This window comes from Pterocles gutturalis, unplaced genomic scaffold, assembly GCF_000699245.1.
Source record: "Pterocles gutturalis isolate BGI_N339 unplaced genomic scaffold, ASM69924v1 scaffold4690, whole genome shotgun sequence".
In the NCBI taxonomy this organism is placed as follows: domain Eukaryota; kingdom Metazoa; phylum Chordata; class Aves; order Pterocliformes; family Pteroclidae; genus Pterocles; species Pterocles gutturalis.
This window is the reverse complement of record NW_010140491.1, coordinates 3,518-20,924: the sequence shown is the minus strand read 5'-3', so window position 1 is coordinate 20,924 and position 17,407 is coordinate 3,518. Positions and strand designations below refer to the sequence as shown.

The following is a 17,407-nucleotide window of genomic DNA, read 5'->3' as shown; positions in this document are numbered from 1 at the left end:
CTGGGTGAGGTGTGAAGGGGATGTTGTAGGGCAGCGTATTTCTGTAGCACCGGGAGTCCCAGTGTCACCTGCCTAGAAAGGGCGGGTTGGTGGGGTGAGAAGTAGCGGTGGGCTGAGCGTGTGGGGGAGCCATGCCCCGAGAGATGTGCTGAGAGAGCGGGAGAGGCCTCAGGAAGGTCTCTTGAGAACCCCCAGAAGTAGGTTTGGGTGCTGGTTGGGAGGGAGGATGAAGGAAACCTGCCGGATCTGCGCCCGGGAGCTGTGCGGCAACCAGCGGCGATGGATCTTCCACACAGCGGCCAAGCTGAACCTCCAGGTGCTGCTCTCCCACGTCCTGGGCAGGGAGCTGTGCCGGGATGGCAAATCCGAGTTCGCTTGCAGCAAGTGTGCCTTCATGCTGGACCGCATCTACAGGTTCGACACCGTCATCGCGCGTATCGAAGCCCTCTCCATCGAGCGCCTGCAGAAACTGCTGCTGGAGAAAGATCGGCTCAAGTTCTGCATTGCAAGCATGTACCGCAGGAACAACGAAGACTCTAGCACAGATGACAGAGCCGGGGATGGGACTGTGGACCTTTCTAGCCTGCCTGATGTAAGGTACGCTGCCCTCCTTCAGGAGGATTTTGCTTATTCTGGATATGAATATTGGACGGATCAAGAAGAGCACAGCTTGGAGCCACACAGCTGCCACACTTCAGAGGGAGCGAGTAACCGTCCACGGCGGTGCCGTGGCTGCGCTGCGCTGCGGGTGGCTGATGCCGACTATGAAGCAATTTGCAAAGTGCCACGAAAGGTGGCCAGAAGCATCTCCTGTGGGCTGTCCAGCCGGTGGTCAGCCAGCATGGGCAATGAGGAGTCATCTGTGTGCGATGTGGCGGAGTCTGCCAGCGCCAGAGGGCCTGTGGATGGGGAGAGCATGGAGGAAGGCACGCCTGCCTCCTCCATTGAGTCCCTGGACACAACTGTCGAGGCGAACCCTTCACAGCAGAAGGATGAAGATGCAGATAAGGGGCTGAAAGGGAACGGGAAATGTGATGATTTTTCAGATGACCGCATGACCCCAAACTCTTCGCTGAGTGGTAACAGGCTGGAGCTGGCCCTCAGTTTGATCAAGGCTTTGGACTACAAACCCCTTCAGAGCCCCCCGGGCAGCAAGCTACCTATTCCTGTGAAGTCCAGCTTGCCCCCTCCCAAGCTCAGCCGTGACCTGGCAGATGGCACTGCTTCTGCTGGCTCTGCCTTCCTGAACACAGACAGAAAATCCTTTTCTAGACCTCCTTTGGGTCTTTCCCTGGAGATTTCTGAACTGCAGGAGCTGTGGGACGACCTCTGTGAGGATTATATGCCACTGCGGGTACAGGTAGAGGTCATTGTGCCGCCGTTCGATTGAGTAGCGTCCCTGCAGCCAGACACTAAGCCCACTAGGGATTCTTCTGTGCTGAGATAATACAGATAGCCACGTGTCGCTGAATGCAGGGCTAAGAATAGGCAGCTCCCTCCTTTTTAGGTGTGCTGCCTCTCTCCTCTGTCATTCCCCTGTCGTCTGTTTCCTCCTTGTGTTCTGGGAAATTAACCTTCCCCCCCCTTCCATCGGCTCTCCCCTGTGAACACAGCCTGCTAGATGAGTCTAAGCTCTTTGCATGCTTAGTCGTTTTTCTGCTGAGAAAACACCAGTTTCACTTCAGCTTTCTCTTTAAGAAGTCAGTGTGACTTTTATGCACAGCCAAAGGGAGTGTTTTAAGCTTCTGGGCATGTGTTTTCCAGCAAATGTGTTTTCTTTGTGCCTGGGTAATGGTTCAGCGTGAGGAACGCCTGCCGCCAGAGCCCTGTCTCTGCAGATCAGCCCTCCAACCTGCCTAACGTGCAGATCTGCGCAGGGTTCTGTGGTGCATGCCCTGAGGAAAAGGTGTTTTCCTTGTGGGTGGATTTGTGCCAGGGGATGACTTTAGGGTTGGCATTCTAGATAATTGGTTTATTTTCTGATCCTTTGAAAAGATTCATCAATTAATGGCAGGTGGTGCTGAGAGGGGATGAAAGCTCCTGTTTCCACAGGACTTCCTGGTGCTGTTATCTGCCTTAATGGTAGTCTCCTGTGGCTCCTGGCTCCGGATTGCCTCTGTTTTGCTGGCTTTAATGAAATCTTCATTAGTATGCAGTCAAAAAGCTGAACTTGTAACTACTTTAGCACTTCCCTTAATGAATAGAAGGCCTCCGTCAGCTCCAATTCAGGAATATCCATGTCAGCCTAATTGCATTCCTATTAGCAGCCCTAGTGCTGCCTAATGCTCTAGGTAGCCTGGGGGATTAGAAAAATGCTGGTTTATTACTATGGCAACTGAGGCTGTGCTGAATTACGCTTCCTATTCAGACAGCACTGTGCTGTCCCATCTGCCCGGGTATTTCCCAGAAGTGTGTGCTTTTCCCGTAAAAACCTGCTCAAGAGATGATGCTAGGGAGGACTGGAGAAAAACTGATTTTCGTCTGGTGCACTGAGGCATTGTGCTGGCAGCCAGTAGTGGAAGATGTGGAACAGGGCGTTGATGCTGCTCGTGCAGTCTGTGTTGCTTGGTACTCATTTTCCCTGCTAGGGATATATTTGCAGCATAAAAATAGGCTTTCTCTTAACAGAACGTGGCACCATCAATGTGGCGTGTTTATGCCTTGTGTCACACGTCACCATCCTCGTCTGGGAACGGCTTTGGAGGAGTTTCTCCAACCTCTGTCATCTGACCACCCCTGCCAGGAATTCCTCCTGCGTGATTTTTTACTGCCTGTTTCTTGCTGTAGCAGTGGCAGTTGCAGGCTTCGATACAGGGTCTGGCAGAAGGGGGAAAGCACTTAATCCTTCGGATGGCTTCAACAGCAAACATGAGAAGTCAGGTGCAGCTAGTAAACTAAATGGTTCTTGTATAAATGGTTTTTCTTTCTCTTTGTCCAAGCAACACTCTCAGAAAAAAAGTCAGGTGCTGCTGTCCAGCGATCCCTATGCATAAACACCTTTCTGGTAGTGTGAAGGGGATATACAGGATGACAGTTCCCCTATTGCTTTTGGTAAACTGCAGTTTTCCTTTAAATTTACTGCCATAAGCTACGGTGACTGAGAGCAATCTGGTGGCAGGGGCACAAGATCTCTTAGGTACTGTCTTCTTGGGTGTTTTCCTGAACCAGCAATTCTTCTCCTTCATCACCGCAGCCCCAGGAAAATGTCACCAAACCCAGCCTTTGTCAGGCACACCCTTGCAGCTGCCTTCAGTGCTGTGCTGGCAGTGAGGGCAGCGCTGCCTGACCGACAGTCTGTCTTTTACCCCCTGTTCTGGGCAGATGTGGGCTTGGCAGGCTTAGATAATGCCGTGATTATTAGTCTTATTTTTTAAACAAGTGTTCTGTCTAGGTTAGTAGTGTATGCTGACATTGCTAGTGAAATGCTGATGCAGGAGAAACCGCTGGGGAGCTGTGCTCCTGACATGGCTGCAGGGAGGCACAAGGGAGGCAGCTTGGGCTCTGGGACTTTGGACTCTGGAGCTGGCTCTGCCTTTGCCTTCCCAGCTCCTAGCTCTTTGCAGACTTTCTGCTTATTTTTCTTTTGAATGTGCAGATTGTGAGGAAAGGTGTGTTTTCCTTTTTTTTTTTTTTTTTTACCTCACCTCTGTTTTCATCACCTTTATTTCAAAATAGGTGCTGTGTGAGATATTCTAGCAGCTCTCCCTGTCTGATTCGAAGCCTTCTGGCTGGGCAAATTTGAAATTACTTCTGTGATTGTTTAAGGTTTCAGTACAATCTTAACAAAATGTCAGGGTAAAGGGAAGCATTGCTTCTGCATGGAAGCTCCTGCAGGTGAGAGGCAGTGCAGAGGCCTGGGGGAGCTCCTCTGTGCTGCTCTCCTTTCCCAGAGACTGTTTCTGTGCCTGCTGAAGATGAGGATTCAGCCTGACAGGGCTAATCGGAGTCGGCAGCTGCTCTCCCTGCGCGGTGCTGCCTGGAGCTGCTGCTCTGTGTGTGCTCTGAGCAGCTCTGGGGCGTTCTCGCAGCCTCTGCACTGCAACCCTGTGCTTGCCAGGGCTCCTGCTTACGGCAAACACCAGTGCGATTGGTCTGGTATCGCTGATGAGATTCAGAAATACTTAATGAGGCCTGGGAGGGCTGGACTGGGTGGCTGGTTTGAATGCTGCTCTCAGGAGTTAACAACTCGCTAGGCAGGAGGTAGCAGAGGAGCAAGAAGGGATGACAAGGGATTAGTGTGCGCTCAGCCAGCAGTGTCTGGCAGGCCACGTGTCAGAAAGTGGGCTGTTTCCACTCTCAATATGTGGGTATGTGTCATGAAAAAAAAATCTCTAGCTGTGGCATTGAATTTGCTATGGGTTGTGGAGCTGCAGGGAATCACACACGGTGTGGGTGCTGGAGCATGGGAGCTATGAAGGAGAGCCCAGGGAATCACGAGTGGAAAGGTTTGGAAGGGGGGTGGCTGCCAGGTCATGGCAGGAGGGTAGCTGGTGGGAAGGACTGCAGGTTGTGGGCTTGATTAAGGAGGAGAAGTTTGGCAGAACATGGGGAGGAGTTTGATTCGATGCTGGCTTTGTTCTGAAGGTTTTTGAAGCTGTTAGCAGGGTATGTAGGAAGGAGGGAGGTTTCAGAGATATGTCTTGGGTGTGGGGAGCAGATCTGTCATCAGCCTGCAGACAGTGCTGAGAGCCAGACACGCTACTGGGCTCATGGAACAGGAGTGGGGAGAGATGGGGAGCCCAACCAGAGCCTCAGGGAAGCAGGGAGCTTCTGGCAGGTCAGGCAGGTACCAGCCTGGCACACAGGTGAAGGGAGACACAGGCATCATGATGTTTCAGAGGCAGTTAGAAAAGCCCACTGGGGCATGTTTAAGCCCCTGCTGCAAGGCCTCTGCGGGCTGACAACTGAATAAAAGAAGCCAGTGCAAGATTTCAGCTATTTTTCTCCTCTGTTTTTTTTTCTTTCAGAATTTGCAGAATGAATGTCAGCAGCCAGCTCCAGGTGACCCTACAGTGGGGGAGCACACATCCGATCTGTGTGCTACAGAGCTGCAGGGCAAAATCCAGCAGTTTGAAGCTGACAACAAGGTATTTCTTCATGAACAGCAAATTCATTGTAGTGAGTGTTGGAGGGTGCCTCCTAGCCTGGCCAGAGCCAGGCATCCGCACCTCTCTTCCAGCAAGGGCATGTGTGCTGACACGTGATTCTCAGTGCTGTTCTCTGACAGCTTGAGTTAAAAGCATTTACTTTTTTTCTGCAGCTGTGCTGTATAAGTTTTCCATATTTGTTTTTCCAAACCATTATTTTGGAAGAACTTCCCACTTGCTTGGTGAGCCTTCCAGGAGCTGGTGGAGGAGAGGTGCCCAGGGCTATTTCTCTGTCTCTTTGGTTTGCATGGGCTGAGCCTGGTGCAGGAGGGAGGGGATCTGCCTTTTCAGACAGCTGCCTTCTTTTTTGCAAGCAGTAAGGGAGATCAGTGCAGAGGGGGAGTGTCATTTCAATTTTGATTTAAAGGCTTTCTTAGGAAAGAAACACTCAGCTGAGTTGTCTGGAGGCAGATCAAATTTAACACATGTTGCAAGGGGTTGATGTTCTTAGTCATGCCCTTGAACTCTAAGGGAAATTATACCTTCTGGGAAAACAGAGGGATTAAATGGGAAAAAAAACATCAGGATGGGATCTTTATATAAATCTGGGGACAGCAGTAAGCTGTTGGAGCTGCCTGCCCCAGAAAGGCTGACAGGGAAATAAAGAGACCGGAGGCCCAGTAAGTGCAGTTAGAAGTGTTTAAACAGTTTAGGGGGAGTGTCTCTTAGAGAAGAGATAACATGACAGGTGTGTAAACCAATGAGCAACAAAAGGAAATAATGTGGCAGCACCAACTCCTTAAGAAACTGAAGCTTGAGCAAGTTCTGAGGAAGATGCGTATCGTCCAAGACTAAGAATGCCAACAGACGACGTGTTTAGAAATGCTAACAAGCAATCGCTGAAATGCATAACGTGTGCTGCATGCTGAACATTACGGTGAAAGCAGAGAACCGTCCTAAAACTGTTCGGGATGGTAGTCTCTTTAGAGTGAAAATGTCAAAGGCAGAAGTTTCTCAGGTTGTAAACCAGCCACGGAGACTAGAGAGATGTTACCCTTCACTTTGTGGCTGTGCTGTTGGCGTGCTGGCACTGGCTATAGACTCTGTTCTGCTGAAGACAGAACTTGAGGCTCAATTAGCCACTGATCTGATCAAATGTAGAATTATCTAGACTAGCAGTTGCTGCAAGAGTGCCTGGGAGGCTGAAGGAGGCAGTAAGTGAAGGAGCTGGAAAATGTAAAGGGGCAGCTGCAATGCTCTGAAGACATCAGAAACAAAGGGAACAGTTTTCAGAATGTGTACCTTCTCCATGCTGATTTTTTTTTTTTTTCAGACCCCCTGGGAGTTTTTTGGGGTGAAGCAGCCCTTCCCTCTTAAGGGAACAGAAACAAATGATAGAAACTGGGAAGGCTGCTGGGCAGTCTGAGCAACAGTGTCCTGCAGGATGTGCGAAGCAGGTGAAGCCAAGCCTGGAACCTCTGCCCTGTGCATAGGGGCTGCATTGGAGGCACCAGAAGCACTGGAACAGTCCTGTGAAGGGACTGAAGGCTTTGTGTTTGTTTACTGGTTTCTGCCCAGCTCAAGCGGTGTTTACAGACTCTAGAGGGAGCTGCATTGATCTTGATGTGGTGAACACCTGGGCTGTATGGACTTGAGTAAGGCGTGGAGGGAGTCCTAAGGGTGTTTATGTAGAGCATTAGGCAGGATTAAAAAAACCAACATATTTCTGTCTTCAGTTGTTACAGGAAAAGCTGAATGAATTGAATTTTGAGTTAAAATCTGTCCAAGAAACATCGCAGAGGCAAGATCGTACAATCCAGAGTCTGAACGAGGCCCTGAAGAGCAAAGAGAGTAAGGTAATAGTTTTTGGTGGACAGGGTGATGCTCACCAAAAGAGGAAAGGGTGCTAGCCCTGTAGTCAGTGACTGAAAAGGAATACTTAACCCATTGGCTGGCATTCTGAATGTCATTAAGTTATTTCTTGCAAAGCTCTTACTTCCCTGCGATGCTGACATGTGTCATAATCCGTGCTGGAGGCTTGGGATGGGAAGGGTTTACTCTTGGCTCGACAATGACTGGGCTTCTGATGTTTTGACTCATAGACCGAAGAGCTGTACCATATCATCGAAGGGCAGAATGAGACAATAGCCAAGCTGCAGGACATGTTGCACAGAAGCCGTCTGGGACAGTTGCAGGTATGTTGAAAGCATCAAATAAGTCAGGTTTAGTTCTGCAGGGCACTTAATTTTTAAATCCCTCTCATGAAGCGAATCTTTGAGTTTCTCTGCTTCCCACTGTTGGTAGATGTCAGAGAGCCCACTCTCATCCCAGGAGCAGCAAATGTCGCTGCTGGATCTTCAGAATGAGCTTTTCTGCACTAAGCTGGAGGTGCAGAAACTGGAAAGAGCTCAGAACCAGAAAGAGCATCAACTTACTGAAGCCAGGAGAGCAACCCAGCTCCTAGAGACCATGGTGCATGAAGAACAGCAGCAGAAAGAGGCAGCTTGGAAACACAACCAGGTATGACAGGCACTGGAAGTCTTGACTTCCAGGCTTACATGACTTAAGAAGCACTGATGTAGTCAGTACTCTGCTCTCATTCATTGTTTCTGCCTACACCAGTCTGGGCAAACTTGGCTAACCCCTTGTCAGATGGGCAGGGAGAATTCTCCAGCCTCCTTAGCTTCATATCTGAGGATTCAGAATCAGCAAAGACACTTGATAATGTTGTCACTTGTATGTCTTTGGCTGGTGGAAACATCCCTTCTCTTTTTGTGATGTTCAGATTAGCTGTGATTGACTGTAAAGCTCTGCCTGTGGCCAGAGCAAGGGGTTTAGATTGACGGATATCCTGAGAGGTGAAATAAATTCAAACTTCATCACTGTGGAAGTGTATTTTGAGATGTGAAAGCTGCAGTATTGCAGAGCATTTTTGGCTGTTCCCACAGCCCTTGTTGCTCTTGGTTTCTTCATATTGACATGCTGTTTACAGGTCTATTGGGGGCTGACTGCCAAGGTATGTGCTTTTCCCTTGCAGGAGCTGCGTGCTGTGGTACAGCAGCTGCAAGCAGAGCTGCAGGACAGGACTCAGCAGCTCCAGACTGTGGAGTGGGAGAAATGCTGTGAGCTGCAGGCCCGGGAGCAGAGACTTCAGTGTTTGAGTCAGCATCTGGCTCGCAAGGAACAGCTTCTGCAGGTGAGATGCAGAAAGATTCAAGTTGAGCATAATTAGCTGGGGCTCCTGCTCCTCCTTCGATATTTGGTGATGCGAAAGTCAGTCTGTAGCTTTTATGCATGGCTTTCAAAGAAGGGAAGGAAAGAGATGCTTCTGGGCTCCCACGATGAGCAAAAAGGCACAGGTATCTGAGTACCTCAGCACACAGCAATGCCTGGTGAGCCCTGGTGAGCACTAGTCAGCCAGCCGCAGGTGCTGGGACTCTACCCCCCACATTAAAGTGTCATGGAGCAAGTGTAGGGTGGAGGTAGTCCCGATTCCCCTGTGCTGCTTTCTGGGGGGGTTTCTGGGCTGGCAGTTGTACTAGGGGGGTGTGTGTGTGACCTCTAGGAATCGAGGGAGCTTCTGCAATGCCAGAAAAGCTTGGACAAGAGCCCTGCAGCCATGAATGCCATGTTGGAGAAACTGCAGCAGCGAGTCAGTGACAGGGATGCTGCTCTGGAGGTGAGCACAGTCTGCAGGTGATGTCTCAGTTCTCCCTGGGGCTCAGCCTTTGGGCTACCATCAGTGGTGCTGACCCCAGGGGTGACCATGTCTTCTATGTGCTTTTCATGGCTCAGCCTTCCAGAGGGGTCCTCTGAAAGGGAGAGCTGAAGTGCCTGACACAGTGAGTGGTGGGCTGTGGAGCCCTACCACCCCATTCTGAGCAATCACCCCCTCTCACTCTAGCGAGCAGTCGATGAGAAGTTCTGTGCCCTGGAGAAGAAGGAGCAAGAGCTGCAACAGCTCCGTCTCTCACTGAGGGAGCGTGGAAGTGACCTGGAGAGACTGCGCAATGTCCTATCCAGCAACGAGGCCACCATTCATGTGAGTGCTTGTACTTGGGCTTGTGGAGCGCAGCTGGGCTGTGGTGTGGTGCTAGACAAACCGTCCTATGAATGCTCTGGTTGTGGCTGGGGAGAGCGGCTGCAAGGTGCTGGACTTCCTGTGGCACTGTCTGCGGGGCAGGTTCCTGGGTCACTTGTGTTTCTGGGATGGGCGTAGAGGTGAGTGTGGTGCCTGGAGAGGACAGGGGGAACCTATGTGACTCTACTAGCAGGAGAGACTGGTATTTCCAGTTCTCCTTAATTCAGGATAAAGTCACTCTCCCTGGCTGAGGTCTCTCTGCTTCTGTTGTGGTCCCCAGAGCTTGGAGAGCCTCCTGAAAGCCAAGACGCTGGAACTAGAGCAGGTCTCAGCAACCTGCCAAAACCTCCGCTGGCTCAAGGAGGAGATGGAGGCCAAATCCTGCAGCAGGCAGAAGGAGCAGGAGGGGATCATCCAGCAGCTGCAGACCTGCCTGCATGACAGGAACAAGGAAGTGGAGGTAAGGCCTTAGCTCGGCTTCCTGAGCCTTCAGCCAGTTTGTCTGCAGAGAGAGTGGTCCCAAACCAGAGCCCGCCTCTGAGGAGGGCACGTGAACCTGTGCCTGGTGCTTTGGAAGCTGGCTGCTTTTGGCACCTGTGAATATGTGTGCTTGCTGAGACACTGCTCTCTCAGCTGCAGCCGGGCTTCGTCCTTGAACAGCTTGCAGTTTGATGGTTGCAGTGTCTCTCCATCTCTCCCTTCCTCCCCCTTGTTTAGGAGCTTACAGCAACTCTGCTGTGCAAGCTGGGCCCAGGGCAGAGCGAGGTAGCAGAGGAGCTGTGCTTGCGTCTCCAGCACAAGGAGAAGATGCTGCAGGATCTCCTCAGCGACAGGAACCGTCAGACCATGGAGCACGATGCTGAAATCCGGGAGCTGCTGCAGGCCATGAGCACCAAGGAGCAGCAGAGCCGAGTGAGTTGTGGGCAGTGCTACAGCAGGGAAGATGGGGTGGACGGCTCTGCCCTGCACTAAGCAAATGGAAACACTGGGTGCAGTTCAGTGGTACCCAAGATTCTTTGCATTGAGTTTCCTTTCATAAAAAGGGGGCTAAAAGGCCAAGCGCTGTCTCCTTCTCTTTGTCCTCTTTCTTTCTCCCCTCCTGCATGGGTTGTGAGAAACTGAGGAGCTTGTTCCTCTGTGGGCAGAGAGGCCAAGCCTTACTGCAGCTGCTGGCAAGCAGAGATGGAAGGGCTGCAGTGGAGTCACTGTGAGTGGCCATGAGCAGAAGCTCACAGGCTGGTTTGCAGATCGCTTCCAATCTCAAGTGACAGATAAATACTGAGACTGTTTCCCTTGGTCTCTAAGGAAGGTGAGGGACAGGGATCCTGTCCCGATCTCAGTCCTGCCTTTCCCTGTTTTTCCTGCTCAATCAGGTGGCTGCTGAGAAGATGGTGCACGCTTTGTCTGAAAGGAGCCACGAGTTACAACTCTTACGCCAGCATTTGTTGGGAAAGGAGCCTGTTGGGACCCAGTTGGCTGGTGCCAGGCTGTTGAAGCAGGACAAACAGCCCATACAAGTAAGAATTGTGCACTGTGTTTTTCTGCCCGTGGCCTCAGGGATCCAGAGAGAACTGATGGCAACAGGAGGAAATGGGAGAGAGGGGAGCACCAGAGAGAATGATAGAAATGAAAGTGGGATTAGGGAAGAAACTTCCTATAGGAGGATGAGAAGAAACTGAAGAGCAGAAATGCTGCCTGAATGTTTTGATCTTGATTCCACCAGCCTTTGTCACTCAGTGTCTTATTTCATTTTTGATCACGCAGTATTTGAGTCCCTGGGGCACGTGAGAGTATGAAAGAAATCCACCCTCTGACCTTCCAGCATTGACCCAGTCCTTCATTGGGCTGGGCTGCCTCGCTTTATTATAATCCCCTCCCTGACATTGTCACATTTTGGACGGGACAAGAGAGCTAATTTTAGATTCCACTAATTCTTGGCAGAGCCTGCTGGCTGTTTGCTGTCTCTTCCACAATTGGAGTTGGTATTTTTAAAGCAGCTTTGCTAAAAACCCCTTTAAGGCTGAACACAGCTTGAAGGCTGTGTATGCCATGCTCCTACTTGAGCAGCTGTTAATGGTTTATTGGTGAGCTGATATGTTGAACGTTTTTGAGCAGCTGTAAACAGGTTGCTGCTTTCTATTCCCAGGGTCAAAGTGAGCTCTAGAGACTTCCAGAGATCTGTGTATGGGTCAAGCTCTGTGTTTTCCTTCCTGTGTGGCCTCTCTGGGCCACATCTTTGGATGAAGCTGTAGGTCTTCGTAGAGTCTCAGTTGAAAGCTTGGTTTGTTGCAGTTGAGTGAAATCTGTTTAACTATGAAGATGCTCACTACCAGCAATCTCCTCATGCCAAATAAAACAAGGCTAGAGCCCTGTTGCCCACTCATACAGCTTCTAGACTGAGTGCAATTCACTTCTCTGTGCTGCTTGGCTAAATCCCTTTCATTAGTTTATCACATTTTGGAGGCATCAACAAAGCAGGCAGCAGCTTTACTGCAATCCTGGAGCTCTGGGGAAGCTGTGAGTGCTAGGTAAAAGCTGCAAATAAAGCTGCAAATCTGGAGGCTTTTGTGTTTTCAGGAAGTACTGCAAAGAGCTTGTGGAGCTACAACCATTGCTGGACCACCCCAGGGAGACAGCAGCCGTGAGACAGAGGGAGGTGAGTGCGGTGGCAGCTTCCTTCAAGGTCTGCAAACACGACCAAGGCACTTTGCTGTGGGAAGAACATGGTTAAATGAAACTGAGAGTAAAGAGCTTTAAGCAAGAGTGAGTGTTTTGAAATAAAGCTGTGCCTCCCCTTAGGGTGATGGGAGTATGGGAAAGAGAAAGGCTGGTGTCAGCTTTGAGGTGAGGGGCTTCCACAGAAGAGCTGATGCTGTCCAGTGAAGGGGTTTTGACTTTATGGCTCAGGCTGGGTTGAGACAGGTGCAACTGGTTTGGATTTTGCCTTGCGGCCAGGACATCTGAACTTTGCCAGGGGTGGGACAGCAGGCCTGGGATACTGCTGCTTTTAAGGATCCAGCAGGGAAGAAGAGTGTTCATTAAGAAGCAGTGTAATGGGGAGCACAGGCATTGTGGACTTATCTTGTGAAAGAGGGATTCTGTCTGATCCTGGGGTCAGAGCTGATGCACAGTAACTCTGAAGTAACCAAGCTGTCTTTGCAGTAACGATGTCAGCAGCAGAACTGGAGAAGGATCTTGTTGATGCCAAAGAGGAGCTGGAGCTAATGGCAAAGAAGGAAAGGGAAAGCAGGGTGAGCTTGTGATGGAGCCTGTGCTGATCTCCCTGCTTACAGGAGACTGTTGGGCTGCCTCTCACTGGAGGTTTTGGACACCTCTGTTGTGAGGGGACCCCCCGCACCCCCAGTGAGAGAAAGGGGGCAGCAGCTTGTGGTGTGGTTTTGGCTTTCTGAAGTCTTTCACTGACTTCTCTTCTCTTCCTAGCGGGAGCTCACTGCTCTCCAGTCTGTTGTGGCCACGCAGGAGGAAGAGCTGCAGGTGCAGGCCTCGGATATAGAGTCCTTGACCAGGACCATCCAGATCAAAGAGGACCTCATCAAGGTGAGATAACGCGCTGTGCTGGGTCAGTTGCACCCCGGAAGGCTGTAGTGGAGTCTCTTCTTTCCCCACATCTTCTTCCTCACGCTCAGTCACTCACACTGAATGGCAAGACATAAAAACCAAGCTGCAGACTTTCTGTTACAGCCACGAGTGGGTACCCTCCACTAAGGAGCGAGGGGCCTCTTCAGAGTAATGTGGCTGGCTGTCCATGGATCGTATTGCTACTGGTTTGCACACCCCTCTGTGTTACTTTGTCCAGAAGGTGAAGGCCCCAAACCCCCAGAGTGTCATTATTTGTCTTTTTTCCTCCTTGTGTACTGAACACCCTTCTTCAAGAGTCCTTTAAACAGAGTGTGTTGTGTCCCACCTCAGTTCTTGCTCCAGGCTATTGTGTGTGCCTAATACACTCTGGGTGCTTCAGCATTTCTTTGGAGACCTGGGTCTTTCCAAATGCTGGAAACTTTTGGCAGTTGTGTTCCAGGGAGGATTATGAAGGTCCAGCTGTCCTTGTTACTGATCCCTTCTTCACTGAGCTCTCTTTCTGGTTTTCAGGATCTGCAGATGCAGCTGGTGGATCCTGAAGAAATTCCAGCCATGGAAAAGTTGACAGAAGAAGTGCTGGTGCTTCGGGAGAAAGTGGCCATAGCAGAGTCACGAGGACAGGAGGCTACTGGAAACAGAAGGCAGCAGGTAGTGTGCCGTGTGGGGCAAGCTTAGATGTGTTTCTGTGTTTGCTGGTTACGAGGCTGTTTTCACCCTTTGGATATGCTGAGATGTGCTTGTTCCTGGAGGCTGGCTCTGTAGGAGGGTGGGAATATGGGGGAGAGGACTGGTTCCCTTTAGCACTTGTCTCAAGGGCCGAGTCTTTTGGGAGTCCAGAGGTGACACTGATCAACTTGGTCACTTGGACACAAGCAAGGGGAAGCCCCTGTTTCTCTGGGGCAGCCAGATGCCTCATTCGATTTCTGTTTTAAGTGTTGCATCTTGTCTCTTCTCTCCAACCAGTTGTTACTGATGCTGGAAGGGCTGGTGGCCGAAAGGAATCGGTTAAATGAGGCTCTCCAGGCCGAGAGGCAGCTCTATGGCAGCCTGGTGAAGTTCCATATGCACCCAGACAGGTAAGCCAGGCTGCCTTGGCTGCATGCTGCCCTGCTCTGCTGCTGGAGCAAGCTTGGATGATCTGGTGGGGCAATCCCTGACACAGTGATGGTTCTGCAAGCCTCAAGAGACCTCGGTGGGAAAGAGGGAGTTCAGACAAATGTGGCTTTGGGAGTTCCCAGTATTAGGTAGCCTTCTTCCCTTGAAGAGGCAGCAGTGGGCAGCTTTAGATGCTACATAAACAACCCCGTTGCCACCTCTGGTTCAGGCCCTGAGATTTCCATCTCTGTTCCCTGGCTTATCCCTTCCCAGCTCAGTTTCCCACCCACACTTGGCTACCTGTCAGAGGCTGCTGTCAAATTCCCAACCAACTGTTGGGTTGATAGGGATCAATGTAGGTGCTTATCCAGGCAGTTGTCCCCCAGCGCAGCAGGGCCTGCATTCTTTGTTCTCTGCACTAATCCCCTGCCCTTCATGGGGCTGCACCCTCCGAGATATTTGAGCTACCTGATAGCAAGAGAGCACATAAGTGGAGTTCTTGGGTAAGTACTGAAGAACAGCTGTGACTAGGAGTCCCCTACCATGGGCTGGAGCCTTTTTTTTGAGGATGGCTGTGCTCTGGGGAGGGTTAGAGGTGAGGCAAGAGGTGACCGAGCTGCGTGGGGAGCACGCAGGGCCTCTGTGTGCCTGGAGTAAGTGGCAGTCCTGGATGGAGAGGACAGTTTGGTGTGTGCTTGCTGCATCCTGTCTAACCCTCTTCCCTTTTGTGCGGCGTGTCTGCTTAGCGCTGCGAGAGACCACACTCTGCAGGTGGAGCTGGAGGGGGTCCAGGAGCTCCGGGGACAGCTGGAAGAAGCTCTTGGAAGAAGCTTGGAGCGTTTGAGCAGGCTGGAGACGCAGGGCGCCATAGGAGGTGGGGAGCAGGAGCGTGTGAGAGTCCTACCCCAGCATGCCTTCTGAGCACTGGTGCTCGCCCGCCTGCCACGGAAACGGTTCACTAACCAAGCGAGCCTGTCTCACTGACTCTGGGAGGGTTGCTTGGGTACTTAGTAATGGTACGATAGAACTGGTGCAGGGCTTTTTTTTTTTTTTTTTTTTTTGAGGCCGCTTAATTTTGTTGGGGGTTTTTTTTTTTTTTTTTTTTTATGAGCTGCTTCGGAAACGGCGATCAGTGCAATCCACCTGTGTCTCGTGTTATGTTCCTGTCTAACCCACCCTGGTGGCCACTGGTGTATTTGCACATTCAAATCATTCCATGTTAATTGATTTCCCTCTATCTCCCTTCTCCTCCCACCCCCATGGGCCAAATAAAGATTCCCTTTCTCTGAAGGAAACACAAAAAGTTCTCTATCATCTCCCAAGTTGCATGAGTGTGAGTTTTTGTTTTCCCTCACAGTTTTTCTTACCCAGTGACATCCCCCTCTTGGGTTGATGGCAGCTGGTCCAAAAGGAGAAGAGGTATTTGGAAAAGTGGATTCTAGAGCCAGAGAACTGAGGGGGGCTGCAAGACCTGGTGGCACTTGCCTGGGGCTCTTACACAAGTCTGAGCATAGAACCTACTCCAGTATTGATGATTCTGCTGACCTTTTTTTTTTTTTTTTTCTCCCATAATTGTAAATTGTCTCAGCCTGGCTTGTGAGTACCTTCAAGGGAGAGCTTCATCCTCTTTTTAACAGCTGGTTTGGGGTGACTGAGACCTGTCTCTGCTCCCACTGGGTCTGCTCCCTTACTTGTATGCGCACATCTCACTTACAGGCTCCACACACCCCTTGGGCAGGGCTTTATTTCCACTTTGCTGGGGGCAGTCCCACTTGGCACCACTGCATACCTTTTTTAGGGCATCTTTCACCTCCTCTGGGAGCTCTGGGCCTGGTGTGAGAGCTAAAAAACCATAGCAACAACTTTCTCATCACCAGCATTTCCCATGCAGAGCAGGTTATGGATCACCTGTCTCACTCGATCAATCCCCAAGGTGCCAGGAGCAAATTTTGTAGCTCTGGGCATCTGTGTTTCTGCTTGTTGGGGAAGCTAAACTAGGAGAGGGTGGAGCAGAAGAGCTCGGACTTGCTGGGCTGTGCCACCTGGACCTGTGACTGCTCTGCTGCACATCTCTTTGTGACTGCTTCACCTGGCACCACGTATCCCACGCCTTGCACCCGTGCTGAGGTCTTCTTTTCCCTGCCTCAGCCAGAGGTTGGAGGCAGCACAGCTCTCCTGTCACACGCAGCAGGTCAACACTGCTCCTCTGGGGCTGTACCTGCCTGGGTGGTGAGTTCTGCAGTTCTCATGTGGCCTGAAAGGGACACAGCTGGTGGCTGCTGGGCAGCTCTGGTACTTGGTTAGGTTTTCCTTTCTTGTGTTTCATCTCATTCCCTTCCTCTCACCTCTCTGTGTAGTACCATCTTCTCTTTCTCCTTCTGCCTCTCACTGTGTAGGAGCCTTTGTGTTCCTGTCCTTACCTTTCTATCTTCCCTCCTCCCTCCTGGCTCTGATGCCTGCCTGGCTCCCGGGTCCCTCAGGTACCATGGTGCCCAGGACCGAGCCTTGGCTGGTGCTCCAGCAGCTCCCATCTCTTCTTGTGTGTGTGTTTTGCTGCCGATCTGTCCCTAGCCTCTGCCAGCAGCCCTGCTGCCAAGTGCCCCACGGGGGAGCAGTATCCCAGGCTGAGGTGTCCCAACATTTCCACTTTGTTCTTTAGGGTCTCCTTTCATCCCTGATATCCCTGGCTGTGTGCTCCTCTGCCCCCCAGGAGGAACAGCCTGAGCATCCCGTGCCCGAGAGCACCCTCTGTCCAACTGTGCAATGCTTTGTGTTGTCTCAGCTCTTTGTGGAGGTCTCTTTTCTTCCCCTGGGGACCTTCCTGCCGGTCCCTTGTTCCCAGCAGTGTGAATACTTCCAGCGCAGCCAAGGCACCTCCATGTCCTGTGCCTGTGAGCCATGTGCAATTTCAAGCTGTGCAACTCATTCTCTGCCTCCAGGCTAGGTGGGAAAGACAGAGGAGTCTGTGAAAAGCAGTGCTGGGCTTGCATCTCTCGTCTCCTTTGCTGTCAATACGCAGAGAGCTCAGCAGCCCCTGTCGCTTTGAATTTGCATCCTGGTGTGCCCTTGCTGCAAGGGAGTGTTCAAGCACTTGGTGAACAGCAGCCTGGGCACAGTCTGCCCTATGTGCATGCTCCTCTGCTCCCCCAGTACCCAGAGGAGTCTGTGAAAAGCAGTGCTGGGCTTGCATCTCTCGTCTCCTTTGCTGTCAATACGCAGAGAGCTCAGCAGCCCCTGTCGCTTTGAATTTGCATCCTGGTGTGCCCTTGCTGCAAGGGAGTGTTCAAGCACTTGGTGAACAGCAGCCTGGGCACAGTCTGCCCTATGTGCATGCTCCTCTGCTCCCCCAGTACCACCTTCCTCTTCCTTTTTTTTTTTTTTTTAAAATTTTTTTTTAAATTTTATTATTTTCCCTTGAGATTTGCGCTCCCTTTTTCTGCTCTAGCCCTGGAGTGCTGGGAGCCCTGTGCAGCTGTGGGTGATGGGGAGAAGTGGGGTGCTGCATCCTGGCACTAGAGGTGGTTCTCTCATGTCCCCAGAGCAG

General features: G+C 51.2%; 1 protein-coding gene across 1 annotated transcript; it reads left to right on the top strand.

Annotated features, from left to right (window-relative positions):
* Nucleotides 1-226: 226 nt before the first annotated feature.
* LOC104469237 (myomegalin-like) lies at nucleotides 227-15,179 on the top strand. Its single transcript, XM_010083679.1, has 18 exons — nucleotides 227-1,360; nucleotides 4,968-5,087; nucleotides 6,824-6,943; nucleotides 7,190-7,282; nucleotides 7,392-7,607; nucleotides 8,125-8,283; nucleotides 8,653-8,766; nucleotides 8,992-9,129; nucleotides 9,449-9,628; nucleotides 9,886-10,080; nucleotides 10,542-10,685; nucleotides 11,746-11,824; nucleotides 12,331-12,419; nucleotides 12,610-12,726; nucleotides 13,279-13,416; nucleotides 13,732-13,844; nucleotides 14,610-14,927; nucleotides 14,975-15,179. The coding sequence occupies exons 1-17, from the start codon at nucleotides 227-229 to the stop codon at nucleotides 14,782-14,784; spliced, it is 3,324 nt and encodes a 1,107-aa protein (XP_010081981.1). The 3' UTR covers nucleotides 14,785-14,927; nucleotides 14,975-15,179.
* The last annotated feature ends 2,228 nt before the right edge of the window (nucleotides 15,180-17,407 follow it).